A 14,260-nucleotide genomic window follows, 5' to 3' on the forward strand; every position below is an offset into this window, starting at 1 on the left:
GTCCAACACCAGTCACAACTCTCATCAACACCTCCAATAACATGCTATAGCATACCAGTCACCCAGCTTCTTACGCAGGTTCACTGCCAGGTCTCTGTCCAACACCAGTCACAACTCTCATCAACACCTCCAATAACATGCTATAGCATACCAGTCACCAGCTTTTACGCAGGTTCACTGCCAGGTCTCTGTCCAACACCAGTCACAACTCTCATCAACACCTCCAACAACATGCTATAGCATACCAGTCACCTAGCTTCTTACGCAGGTTCACTGCCAGGTCTCTGTCCAACACCAGTCACAACTCTCATCAACACCTCCAACAACATGCTATAGCATACCAGTCACCTAGCTTCTTACACAGGTTCACTGCCAGGTCTCTGTCCAACACCAGTCACAACTCTCATCAACACCTCCAACAACATGCTATAGCATACCAGTCACCTAGCTTCTTACGCAGGTTCACTGCCAGGTCTCTGTCCAACACCAGTCACAACTCTCATCAACACCTCCAACAACATGCTATAGCAAACCAGTCACCCAGCTTCTTACACAGGTTCACTGCCAGGTCTCTGTCCAACACCAGTCACAACTCTCATCAACACCTCCAACAACATGCTATAGCATACCAGTCACCTAGCTTCTTACGCAGGTTCACTGTCAGGTCTCTGTCCAACACCAGTCACAACTCTCATCAACACCTCCAACAACATGCTATAGCATACCAGTCACCTAGCTTCTTACGCAGGTTCACTGCCAGGTCTCTGTCCAACACCAGTCACAACTCTCATCAACACCTCCAACAACATGCTATAGCAAACCAGCCACATGGTATTTTCAATGAAATGTAGTAATGTCCTAATGACATGTTCTAGTCCTCAGCATCAGGCACAGGAACTGGATGCTGAGTGAACTATTTAGCATCCAGCTACAACAAGTGTTTGCCACTAACATGGTAATGTCCCCCTCCGCTAAAGAAGAATGAAATATAAAATATTAACTAGTTTTTATCTTTTGGTCACATAGAAGATTACGTTTAGTGTAATGTAGTTTTAAATCATGGTCACTTCTCAGAATCTTCTGCTAACTCTGAAGATATTTCAGGAATATAGTAGATTTGAATGTATAGATGCAGATGCACATATCCACTGTCAGTATCAGTGTGTGTTACGGCTGGGACGGGTCCAAATTTTCTACCTGGGTACCCCATTACCCTACCCTACCCTGATACCATTTATGTTAATTCCTGACATCAAATTTGTAAGAAATGACAATATATTCTTCAGCTCAGAGGATAAAATTGGGTGCAATGTTTTATGAGTTATCGCGTTTACATAAGTTTGAAAAATCGTCAAAGTGTCACGGTGACATTGAAGATAAGGTCAAGGTCACCCAAATCGACTGGTGTCTGCATAATCCCCAAATGTAAGCTGTCACCAAATTTGAAGACATTGGGTACAACAGTGCATGAGATATCGAGTTCACAAGAAACAGGATGTACGTACAGACATACGGACACTGCTGAATACATAGTCCCCCAGTCCATGTGGCATCAGGGAACAATAAGCAAACATGTCTAAACTATAGTGGGGTTTACTCAAGGCTGACTCTCTCAAGCTGATGAATGCTTGAAAAATCTGGGTATAAAATTGACATGCACTGGTTAATTCAAGACCCGTAAGATTCGTCTTAACTATTGACAATGAGGACTATTACTGTAAATATTAACCAGAAGGTAATCTGATATTGTGGACTAGTATAAACAAATAATTATTCCCATGACAATTACCAACTGTTTTGAATTACATATAAAGGTGAGGTGAAATTGGGTTTAACGTCGTACTTGAGAATATTTCACTCATATGACGACGTGCATGTGTGTGTATGTGTATGTGCGGCTGCTTGTACTAGCCCAGACTTAAGCTGGTTTTATAGTGCGAGCCCACTGAGATACCACGCCGCAGTGAAGCATGAACACCCCACTCAGACAAATTATGCGGACTCCGAGCCGACCAGTCCTTGTTGTAACCATTAATGCCGAGCGCCAGGCAGAGACTAACAAGTACCATATTTTAACGACCTTTGGTACGTAACGGCCGGGGATAGAACCCACGACCTTCCGCTCTCCGGGCGGACGCTCTAACCACTACACCACGGAGGCGGTTTACATATAAAGGAGGTAACACACCACAACAATAGTGAGCTCAGGTCTGTGACCGACATTGAGAAAAACAAAGGGAAATGAAACCCTAATGGATAGCAACCACTTTATAGTCTGTATAGTGAATTGTGTATCACTGTGAGGTGTGAGTCAGTGATGCTTCTGACAATATTTCAGCTACCATAAAAGCAACATCAGGTGAATGTGTAAGGAAATCTGACAAAGATACAGGTCTTACATGCATGACTATCCTGAAACCCACAAGGAAGGTATGGTACAATCTCCTACCCAGAGTTCCATGCGGCAAGCCAGCATAGTACCTCTGCCACAGGCCAGAAAGATGTGACGATTCGTCACATCTTGCACCGTCCATTCAACATAATCGACATATTTCTTAACTCTTTTATTTCTTACGAGTCTTCACATCTAATTAAACATCTTTGATAGAATGATTTAGTTTCACTGAGAAAATATCCTAGAACATGTAACACTATTTCGATTTGCGTAGCGATCCTTTGTTTACATATGTTGTACGGTTCCACGTGCTGTCATCGAAGCCAACAGAGAGCAAACGATGAATCCAGTTTGATATCTAAATATGTACTGTCATAAATGTTACTGTCGCAGTTTCGGAAGAATATATAGGTAACAATGTAAAACATTGTGAAGAGCGCACCCAAAAGATTGCCTAAGACCAGTCTCTTCTTATTATGAAAATGCACGCTTGTTAAACAAACAAGAGAAAAGTCCTGTCACGTGATATGCAAATTAGCCTGTGGCAGTGATGTTATGCTAAGTCATCACTGCTCCGGAGTGTGGGTATGGTACTGACAAACCAATGTTGATAATCTGTGGAGACAGACATCTAGAACAAACAACCAGTCACACCCTATATACTAAGACACAGCTCCTTAGATCACTAAGCCACCCATGCCCTCATATCATAACAATAAAGATATGATCAATTTTGTTAATTGCTTGATAGTAAATGACTTTCACACTACCTTCTGTCCATCTCGACATATATTTTCTCAGCTTCCTCAAAGCGTCGGAAATAGGCTGCTACCTCAGCCTGCTTCATTGTTTCGTTCTGAAAGGAAAATGTATGCTGGTCAATTCTCTGGTCTTCAACTTTAGCTCCATGTCCAAACCTCATGTCTACTAACTGACTGACTGACTGAGTTTGGTTTTACGCCGCTTTAGCAATATTCCAGCAACATCATGCATGGGGACACCAGAAATGGGCTTCACACATGGTACCCATGTGGGGATTCGAACCCAGGTCTTGGCGTGGCGAGCCAACGCTTTAACCACTAGGCTACCCCACCCCCACATGTCTACTAAACGTTATAGTGGTTAAACAGGACGAACATATAAGAGTAGGTTCAGACAAACATTTACTGAAACTGACTCTGCTGGACATAGGCAGGCAGATGTAAGTGTTTTTGACCTACTACAAATCATGACATTGGCAGCATTTGTAGAGACTTGAAGTATGCTGTGACAATAAAATCAAGTCTGAGCCAGGTTAAACAGTGTTCGATAATCTGTCATTTAATAAAACGCAAATACATTGTAGTACTGTCATAACATATTTATGTCCTCGACAGAACAGTTTTTGAATTCGGAAGATATATAGGACTGAAAGAAGCTACCTGTAGGTTTCCCAGTCGCTTGACAAACTCGATACCCTGGAAGTCCTTACACTTGACAAATGCTGTCTCCGCCACCTTCAGGTTGAGCTGCTCCAGAGAACTCTCTGCCAACAGCCGCCTGGGAAAAGAATTTTTGGAATATTCCTCATATCAGTATTTCTCACATTAACTTCTTTGAGAGGCATTTAGAAGTTGGAGTAGTAAGGAAGGATAACAATATATGGATGAACAACTTGTTTATTACAGTAGGTCCTAACATCATTATGAAGAAAGTGATGTCATATTGTTTGCTTCATGCTGATTGGCTAGTTTATGCCAAATGTTCAACTGTCTGGAAATAGTCCATTGCAACAGGTTGTCACATCAATTGTTCGTAAAACCTAAAATGGTCTTCTGTGACGTCATTCCAAAATCAAACTGGCTAAATGTGCAACAAATTGTTATTGGGAAGACCAAGATTTTGTAAATTTTATCAGAAAAAAAACCCAATGAATAATATAGAGTATAATCATTTCATTAAATAATAATACGCCCATCATTAACAGCAAAAAGATATCAAAATTCAAAAACCTGATTAAAGGAAAGCTGTTGGATTAATGAATGAAACTAGGACAAGATTTTGTACAGATCCTGCCACCCATTGCAAATGAAGAGTCATAAGGGACATAACTCTGCACACTTGCACCTAGTACAAACATGTCCCTACAGATGGGCATTAGCTGCTACCTACCACAGCCTGGGATGAGGATTGTCTTCTATAAACTGCTGTGCATCAGCTATGCCCACTTTGTCCAGCAAGTCACGGGTGTCTCGGAGTGACTGCAAACAACATCATTCATACATACTGGCTCACTTTCACTTACAGAATCTTTCAGAAATATCAACCATGTGATTCAAAATGACTGAAAATTTTGTTACAAGTATTTTGAAAGGCAGTGAGAATGGCACCAGAGTCAATGAGTGTTCGGGTTAACATTGCTGTGATCAATATGTATAGTGGTTTCAGTCACAGATTTACGGCTAGCCAAACGATTCCAACCCTACAACAGTGAATTGTGGTATAAGATGCAGATAAGTGTTGAAAATCCTGCAGTGAAAACATCTCTAACAGATCGATCTGTAGACCCAGAAGTGAAATGGGAAACAGATGGAGGAAATACATTAGCCACAACTAACTATCAGCAGTGCTACCCAACTGAGTGTAAATTAGCATCTTCAGCACGTCCACAAGCTGTCTTCCTACCTTGATCTCCATCTCAACAATTTCCTCCTTGGTGGGGTTCTCAGGGTCCTTCATGATCTCATCGAGCAGCACTGATTTGATCTGGAGGTCATTGAACTGGCAAATGTAGCCACTGCACAAGATGGGCTCCTGGAATCAATATCAACGCAGTCACAAAAATGGCAATGTGTTAAGTTGTATTTCCTAGTGGTATGCACTTTGAATGACTACTGAGTTATCTCCTTTTCTTAAAGTTGATGTTTCACAAAGATTGTCATTCGTAACTACTCGTCCCTTTCCGTAACCTGAAAGAAGACTCGTTCCCCTCTCATAGCCATGTCCGAGAGAAATATTCCCCCAGCCAATCAGAATGTGTGTATGTAGAGAAGAAATTGGGTCAAAATAGTTAGTTGAAATAATTTTCATTTCGGCTTGCATAAATTTTCCCAGACACTTCAAGTACATTTTAATTATTGCATAGTCCTCCTGGGTTTCCTGAATTTTTATAACCAGGATATAATAACATTATGGCGTAGGAAAGTATTTAAGCATGTTAAACATACCCTTTTAGGTAATTTCCTTGGCGTGGGTGCCATGTTTGTTTTCCAAGTAAACTAGAGTTACATGCCCTTGAAAATTGTTCGGCAACTAGACTATTTCTTTCTCTCTGCGCTTTTGCGCACAGGCAGAGTCAAGTACAGTAAAATGGCTACAAGAGGGGTACGAGTCTTCTTTCAGGTTACAGGAAGGGATGAGTAGTTACGAATGAAAGATTGTATTTCTGTTTTCTTGCTCAGATTCAGTGGGATCCCTACACTCATGATTGTGCACGTTTTTACATTTCACTGAATCTTGATGTCATTGTGTGACAATGGGTTGTTATAAAGAGTGTCTAGTACATTACAAGGCACATTAAGCCCTTCCTTTTTCAACTGGAAAGTTTGATATAACCAACAAGATGTAAAGACTCTGTAAAGAGACCTTTGGACATCCTAACAACAACAATATTTAAACTTTCTAACTCTTGGTATCCAACAGTAGGGTACTCACTTCTGGGTCCAGGTTCCTGAAGATGTACATCCTTGTCTTCTCCATCATAGAAAACAGCTCGGAGTTGTCCTGGACATGACAAGATGATGATCAGTATATCTTACATAATGATGATCAGTATATCTTACATAATGATGATCAGTGTATCTTACATAATGATGATCAGTATATCTTACATAATGATGATCAGTGTATCTTACATAATGATGATCAGTATATCTAACATAATGATGATCAGTGATCAGTATATCTTACATAATGATGATCAGTATATCTTATAATAATTGATCATATATGATGATCATGATCAGTATATCTTACATAATGATGATCAGTATATCTTACATAATGATGATCAGTATATCTTACATAATGATGATCAGTATATCTTACATAATGATGATCAGTATATCTTACATAATGATATCTTACATAATGATGATCAGTATATCTTACATAATGATGATCAGTATATCTTACATAATGATGAACAGTATATCTTACATAATGATGATCAGTGTATCTTACATAATGGTGATCAGTGTATCTTACATAATGATGATCAGTATATCTTACATAATGATGATCAGTATATCTTACATAATGATGATCAGTATATCTTACATAATGATGATCAGTGATCAGTATATCTTACATAATGATGATCAGTATATCTTACATAATGATGATCAGTATATCTTACATAATGATGATCAGTATATCTTACATAATGATGATCAGTATATCTTACATAATGATGATCAGTATATCTTACATAATGATGATCAGTATATCTTACATAATGATGATCAGTATATCTTACATAATGATGATCAGTATATCTTACATAATGATGATCAGTATATCTTACATAAAACACAGTTGTTTGTTTAACAGATGACATAAATGGAAACAACTGAGCACCTGTTTATGTTATCAAAAGTAACTTAACTCCTAAACACAAAACGGAAAGACATGGTGTTCTCAAACCCACATCATCTCATCATCCTTCCTCAAAATCAAATGGTTACTCCCTCTAAGTATAACTCTGAAAAATGATTGAAACAATATACCCATGAAATGATTGATGTTTTTTCAAAGTGTCCTTTGAAATGGAATGATTAGACATATTTAAGATACTATTAATACAGATGCTATGGAACACTCCAGTAAAGACATCACCTCTGCCCATCTCATGTCCCAAACATCCTTCCTCTCAAACTTGAGATGTTCTCCAACAACTTCCCGCCCATCTTCATCCGTCACCCGTGTGTCTGGGTCAAAGAAGGTCAGCACACCAGCAATGTCGATGATGGCAAGCCGACTGCAGGAGCAACAAGGAATAACTCTCAGCGTGACACATAGTCAGGATATAGGAAGTAGTTCTGAAGGTGTTATTTTTAGTATTTAGGGTATCTTGATTATCCAGGGTAATATACATGTATCTCCCTTTTGTTAAGATAAATACCCACAATGTTATTGCCAACAATAATAGAGGCCAACAATAATAATAACAATAGCTTCTTTTGATGCAAGAAATATGAGACTATATAGAGAATACTAAACGATGTCCCGTGTAATACCATATGTATGAAACGAGTGAATGGTTTGGTATCTAACGAGCGAAAGCGGGTTAGATACCAATACCATTCACAAGTTTCATACATATGGTATTACATGGGACATAGTTTAGTATTTTATTTATTACTCACCCAACATTAGCAAAATAATATCGAGCAAAGTAATTCTTTCCTAAGAATTCAACAAGTGTGATGACTCTGAGCTTTCCACAAGTCAAGCAAGGTCTAATACTATTGTGACAGAGGTATTAGCATTGTGACGTCATAACTGTAAACCAGTTTTACGTCATACGTACGGCACCATGATGTTATTACACAATGTGTAATAACATTGTAAAATTTTAAACAGTGTAATAACATTGTAAAATTATTAAACAGTGATATCTTCAATGGGTGAGTAATAAATCTAGCTATCTATTCTAGCTATATGACGGTGGCCTGCAAATCATCTAATCCTGATCAGATAAACCAGTGATTGATATTATGAGCAATCATCCACAATGTTAGTACTTCATCAAGCAAGTCACTGGGTCTTCCTCTCTGATCCATAAAGTCGACCGGTAATACAAAAAAGTATATACAGCTATACTGATGATATATTCCAAACCAGAATTCCCCCGGGGATGACATGAACCTACTAACCTGGAGGTGCAGTTGAGGGCCAGCTGGTGGGGTCGGCAGTTCAAGGCGTACTTGTGTGTGAGTGCCAGCATCGGCATGGAGTAGCGGTTCAGCGTCCCAGATTCCCTCCCCTGGCAACACAAAGTTCAAGATGACAAACCTGCTGACACATCTCAAACATTCAGTATCAAAGTTGTAACACAGTTACAGGTGTATTTCTTGCATCTGATAAGTAAAGTTAAATATTTTCTTAGTTACATGCCTCAGAGGCTGGGCCTTCTACAAGTCATATGACAGAATAACAACTGTCTCAGTCACACTTGGAGTCATATTATTATAACAGAAAACTTCTCTTAAACATTACACTATTAGAAACAACCATTATATCAATCATGCTTACTACATTGGAATCTTGCTAATTGTAACCCAAAAGTCACTGTTCTTTAATTTGATTGGTTGAAATACATGAGCGAATGGTATTCGATTCCCTGAAATTGCAAGACTATATTACGTATTAATACGTACAAATATCGCACACAATTGTATTTTCTCGTATTCAGCGGTGGTGACATCATTTAAATGAATGACTAACACCGTTGGTTCCAAATGAATTCCTGTCTTTAAAAACTCAATAATACCTGGCAATTGGCCAACACATAATGTATATCTCCTAATTCATACTTGGTTCACTGCTTTCCACTCACAATAACTCTCCCTCCTCTTTTCAAGTCTGTTAAATTTGGATCCTTGATCATATTCCAAGACATAACTAGTATTAAGAGTGTGGTGTGAAGGTCCCAGGTTGGAAGGAGGCAAGAGATGAAGACTGTCTGAGATTGACTGGGAGAGTGCTCCCCATTGCCACACTGAAAGCAAAGGAACGTTGTCCATAGTTCACAGATTTGACAGTTGGAACTGCAACAGGAGTTTGTTTTCTGGTGATCGTTTTGTACTCTGTGATCAAATCACACAGATATTGTGGAGCATCTTCAGACAGGCATCGATACACATGACACAAGATCTTATAGCTGATTTCTGTCGGATGGGCAGCCAGTTAAGTCATGTAACATGGGGTGATATGGTCGCATTACTTCCTGCAGCTGGAGACTATCCGAGCAGCTGTATTCTGATGTGCTGTAGTTTGTTGGTAACAGACAATAACTCTCTCCTCTTTCAACATAACTAGTGTGTGGTGTGAACCCAGACCCATACTCAAGAGCCCCATTCCACACAGTAAATGATAAAGTATAGGAGTTACAACTGTCTAAACACGAGGATCACTTTGCATAACAATGCCTGGGCCCGGAATCATCACCACCTGGGATGAGTGAGTGAGTGAGTTTACCTGGGATGAAATATATATTACCGTAGATAAACCGATCTTATAGATAAGCCAATCCCCTAACTCAACCCTTAAAATCGGTATCAAAATGGTATGTTTTGTACATAAGCCAAACCCCGCAGATGGGGTCCTAATCGCAGTATTTCACAATCACAAAAGTATCTTTCCTCATATGTATCTCAGACACAGTCCTGTTACATTATAAGTTGTTCACTGGTCACGAGGGGGGGCATGGGTTGATGTATCCTTGATGTTTGTTTATGTTTCCTGAGCCCGAAGGGCGAGGGGAACATAAACAAACATCGAGGGTACATCAACCCATGGGCCCCGAGGGACCAGTGAACAACGTATTTATCTTACCGAACACCTTAATGTTAATTTTGAATTGTTTGAAGCACTGGTACAATTTTTTGGTAGCCATCGCTAGATTTTGCTAACCAGTAAAACAGATTTAGAGTTATCTCCCTTTCATCAATTAGCATTCGCAAAACATCGGTAATTTCCAAACATCATACGTGATTCAATGCTATTAGAGATAAAGAATTACTACCACAAAGTACCAAATGAGTTGCCATTGACAGCGGCGTACATTGAAATGTTAATCGCTTGTAAGCGGGGTACATTGAAAATAATAGAAGAGCGCTCAGCCAATCAGAAAGCGACATTTATGTGTGAGGTAAGATAAATGTATAGAAATAACCCAACAACTATTTACGGTCATATTTTTTCAAATCCTTAATTACTGATAAATATTGGAAAGTATTATCATGGTTAGTACTCACAACAAACAGGGTTTTGTCCGAGGCACATATACAGCAGACTGGATCCTCCGTACCCTGGAATATAAACACCATGTCACATTACTTCATACAAGACTGGACCTCTTCATACTTACCTACATCAATCAAAGAAGGTATTGCTCTTATAAAAGCATCAAATATATTATCTTACTGTTTAGACATGTTAAAAATAAAGAGAATTTATTGAGTAAGTGATTTAAAATTTTACGCCACATCAGCAATATTTCAGTCACATCGTGATGGCAGAAATTCATAAATTAAGACTGACTGACTGAGTTTAGTTTTACACCACTTTTAGCAATATTCCAGCAACATCACGGCAGGGGACACCAGAAATGGGCTTCACACAATGTACCCATGTGGGGATTCGAACCCGGGTCTTCGGCGTGATGAGCCAACGCTTTAACCACTAGGCTACCCCACCGCCCCTCATAAATTAAGAATAAATCTGAGAATACTTATCTGTTGAGAATCAAAGCTGTTGAGAAATTATTAGTGGTGATGTTCCTGATTACCATTTTGTGGATAAAAATCAGTATGCATTACTAGTATATGTAAGTTTAATAAAGATTTGAAAAATACAAATTTGTTGTAAAAAGTGTTCCCAAACCCTGATTTATTGCTCCAAGGTATAACTTAGGTCTTAACTATTACTAGTAATTAAAACCAGCAGAATTTGAAACATCTGTCTCATTCCATCAATGTCATGCAGGCAACCAGCAATCAGTGCTCCAGTCATATCTTGTACATGCATATGAGATTCACATGCTGTGGTAAACTGCCTGATCGCCAGGCCTCATTCATGACTCTACAACTTTCGTATCTTCAATCCTTGAGTGGGTGGGTGTTTTATGCTGCTGTTAACAGTATTCCAGATATGTCACAGTGTGTCAGCTTAATGTGGGAGGAAAACCCAAAGTAATGCTGGTTTCAGATGTTGAAACATTTGTTGAAACACAAGGCATGGTGCTGAGAAAACTAGAAACAGAATCACTGGGGATCTGGATTCAAACTCAAAATCATCGGCTTCTGATAAGGGAGGCAACTCTGCACAATGATTTGTTGTGCTTCATACGACTGGGCCACCAATCCTTGTATTTGTGATTAAAGACTTTGGTTACTCATAGTGAGTCATTTTACAGGTGATTTTTTCAGTTATCCCAACAGTCAACCAGGAATATATTGTAAATAATATCACTGTTATCATTATTACATTATTATTATATGGGTATTTATATAGCGCTATAGTCCGTCCCATTTACATGCATGCTCAAAGCGCTTTGTTTCCCTCAATCATTGGACGTCAATCTCACGGCACATCAGATTTTCAATCTCAACTCCCTGGGGAGCATACAACTGTTCAGAGACAATACTTCATTTTATTGTTTGTTTGTTTTGTTTGTTTGTTATTGCACTCAGCAATATTCCAGCTATATGGTGGCGGTCTGTAAAATAATCGAGTCTGGACCAGACAATCCAGTGATTAACAGCATAAGCATCGATCTATGCAATTGGGATACGATGACATGTGTTCATTGTATTGAATTCAAAACACTGATTGTTGCTTTTCAATGGTTCCAAACAGATGTGATTTACAGGAAAACACCACTAGAATATTACTAATTACCTTTATTGATAACTGTGTAAGAATGCTATTGTATATTACTATTCTCATTGTAAATTGATTGTTAACCTTTTTCTAACCAATGACGATTCCAACCAAAACCCAACACTAGCTATCATCAGCGTTCGAAATACCTCCCTGCCCGACCGCCCAGGACAGGTTATTTTCAACACGGACTGCGAGAATCTCAAATTCACCTGCCCAACGGTCGGGTTAAAATGTAGACATGTATTCCAACACGAGCTGAAGTCGACATTCTGCTGTTTTCGATGATTGCGTTGCTGGCGCTATATCGGGGGAGTACGTGCGCGATCGGTGAGCACAAGCAATTTCATCGGCAGGGCGGATGCCCAGTCACTGTCGTGAGAAGTTGTATTGACAATTGAAAACCGGAAGTTAAGTTGTTTAAAAAAGCAAACAAGCATCAATATTATTTACCCGAGATCGTTAATACCACTTCAGATGCAAAATCAATTGCCTTTATAACAAAAAATAGCAAGCGAAAATTCAGTAAGATCATTCGTCTGCTGGTGACAGGCAATATTTAAATAGAAAGACACGTTATCACAACACTCCCTCGCAGTGCGGAGCGAAAAGTATGGCTCGTCGTCGAAAACCCATACAAAATCCATGGATGTGGCGAATGGCAACAGTTTCCCCGATACGATGTCATCAACCTTATTTTTGTAGGAAACACTTAATATTTTTGTGTGAAATAGATGAATATATCCTTTATCACCCAAGGTTAGTAAAATTAAACATCAACTGATATTACAGATAAAAATTACGGTTTTGTCTTACATCGTCGAAAACCCCTGATACCGGGATATATTAAGATATTCATCATATTTCAGGATAATAGATCATTATTAATTCACTTGTAAAAATAAATGATGAATTGCTAAACTACGTTGCTTGTCAAACCTAAATTATTTGCGGGCAGGTAAGTTTTGGTTACGGCTGGCAAGTTTTACATCTAACCAGCTCTGTGGTCTGGCTGAAATTTTTGGGAGTTTCATACCCTGCTATCATGCTAGTTGGTTTGGTGAAAATATGCGACATTTCCATGAGACCAAAGAGACTTGTCCAACTTAATTTGTGTCCCGACTGATCCTTAGAACCAGATGATTTTTCAACCATAAAGGGTGAATCAACTTGTCTTAAAGTCTACAGAAATACTTACAGTGAGTGAGTTTTGTTTTACGCCTCACTCAGCAATATTACAGCTATATGGTGGCGGTCTGTAAATAATTGAGCCTGGACAAAACAATCCTGTGATCAACAGCATGAGCATCGATCTGCACAATTGGAATAGGATGACATGTGTCAACCAAGTCAGCGGCCTGACCACCCGATCACATTTGTCACCCAAAACATACAGGGTCAAAAACTTTCAGTAAAAGACACTGACTCATCCTAGCTGAACATAGGAAGAACTGGTATACTGCATAAACAATAATCTATGTATAATGTTAAATAACAACCATTATACAACATTGAAGGATTCTATTTAAATATTATCAATAACAGTGTAACACTATTTCACTGACACTCTTTCTATTTTATTATTGCAAATATCTGATTCATATTAACATATGGATGTCAACACCAAATAAAAGCAACTAAGAATATAGCTACATTTGCATAATCTATTTGCTAAAAGGCTTAAAGCTAATTGTTTCTTCATGATAAACTGATCTGTAGAGATGATTTTAAACATGTTACATGCTTGATAACTTATGCATATTACAAATGAAAGCATACTTATAAAATGAAAATGTGATAAAAAATCTGAAAGTGTTAAGAGCATGCACGCTTTCTTGCTCCACCACATTAGCTGAAAATAAATTATTCTGTGTGATGTGAAACTACTCTACCCAACAAGACAAAAACCACTAAGTCCACAAAAATATAACAAAACAAAAAGTATTAAGAGTATACCTGGAGTTTTCCTTTCAGCATCTTCAGTGCAAATAAAAGACATGCGGATTTTTAATGAAGACTAAGAAAACTATCGTATGACTAAAAATTCAGAAACATCACTGTGATGGCAAACAAAGTACCTTAAAAAAGTGGAGTGAATGAATGTTGTTTTATACCATGGTCAGCATGATTCTAGTAAATTTCATGGTGACATGTAAACCCTGATTTAATAGAATAGAATCTCTGCTGAACATGTTAGATTTTAGTAGACTGTTTTAGATT

The 14,260-nt window shown here is 38.5% G+C and overlaps 1 protein-coding gene across 2 annotated transcripts in view; it reads right to left on the reverse strand.

Moving 5' to 3' along the window:
• LOC124285598 (WD repeat-containing protein 35-like) overlaps window positions 1-14,260 on the reverse strand; it is a 48,104-nt gene that overhangs the window by 11,380 nt on the left and 22,464 nt on the right. Inside the window, exons 15-23 of one of the 2 annotated variants that reach the window (XM_046721853.1) lie at window positions 13,997-14,017; window positions 10,414-10,467; window positions 8,311-8,420; window positions 7,271-7,412; window positions 6,089-6,157; window positions 5,060-5,188; window positions 4,547-4,635; window positions 3,817-3,934; window positions 3,166-3,251 (exon numbers count right to left, since the gene is read on the reverse strand). In XM_046721853.1, coding sequence (XP_046577809.1) covers window positions 3,166-3,251; window positions 3,817-3,934; window positions 4,547-4,635; window positions 5,060-5,188; window positions 6,089-6,157; window positions 7,271-7,412; window positions 8,311-8,420; window positions 10,414-10,467; window positions 13,997-14,017 — 818 coding nt within the window. The remainder of the gene's footprint in view (window positions 1-3,165; window positions 3,252-3,816; window positions 3,935-4,546; window positions 4,636-5,059; window positions 5,189-6,088; window positions 6,158-7,270; window positions 7,413-8,310; window positions 8,421-10,413; window positions 10,468-13,996; window positions 14,018-14,260) is intronic. The other variant, XM_046721855.1, reaches the window with a different exon arrangement.

This window comes from Haliotis rubra, unplaced genomic scaffold (assembly GCF_003918875.1).
Source record: "Haliotis rubra isolate DU_JTF1 unplaced genomic scaffold, ASM391887v1 Scf364, whole genome shotgun sequence".
Taxonomy (NCBI): Eukaryota; Metazoa; Mollusca; class Gastropoda; order Lepetellida; family Haliotidae; genus Haliotis; species Haliotis rubra.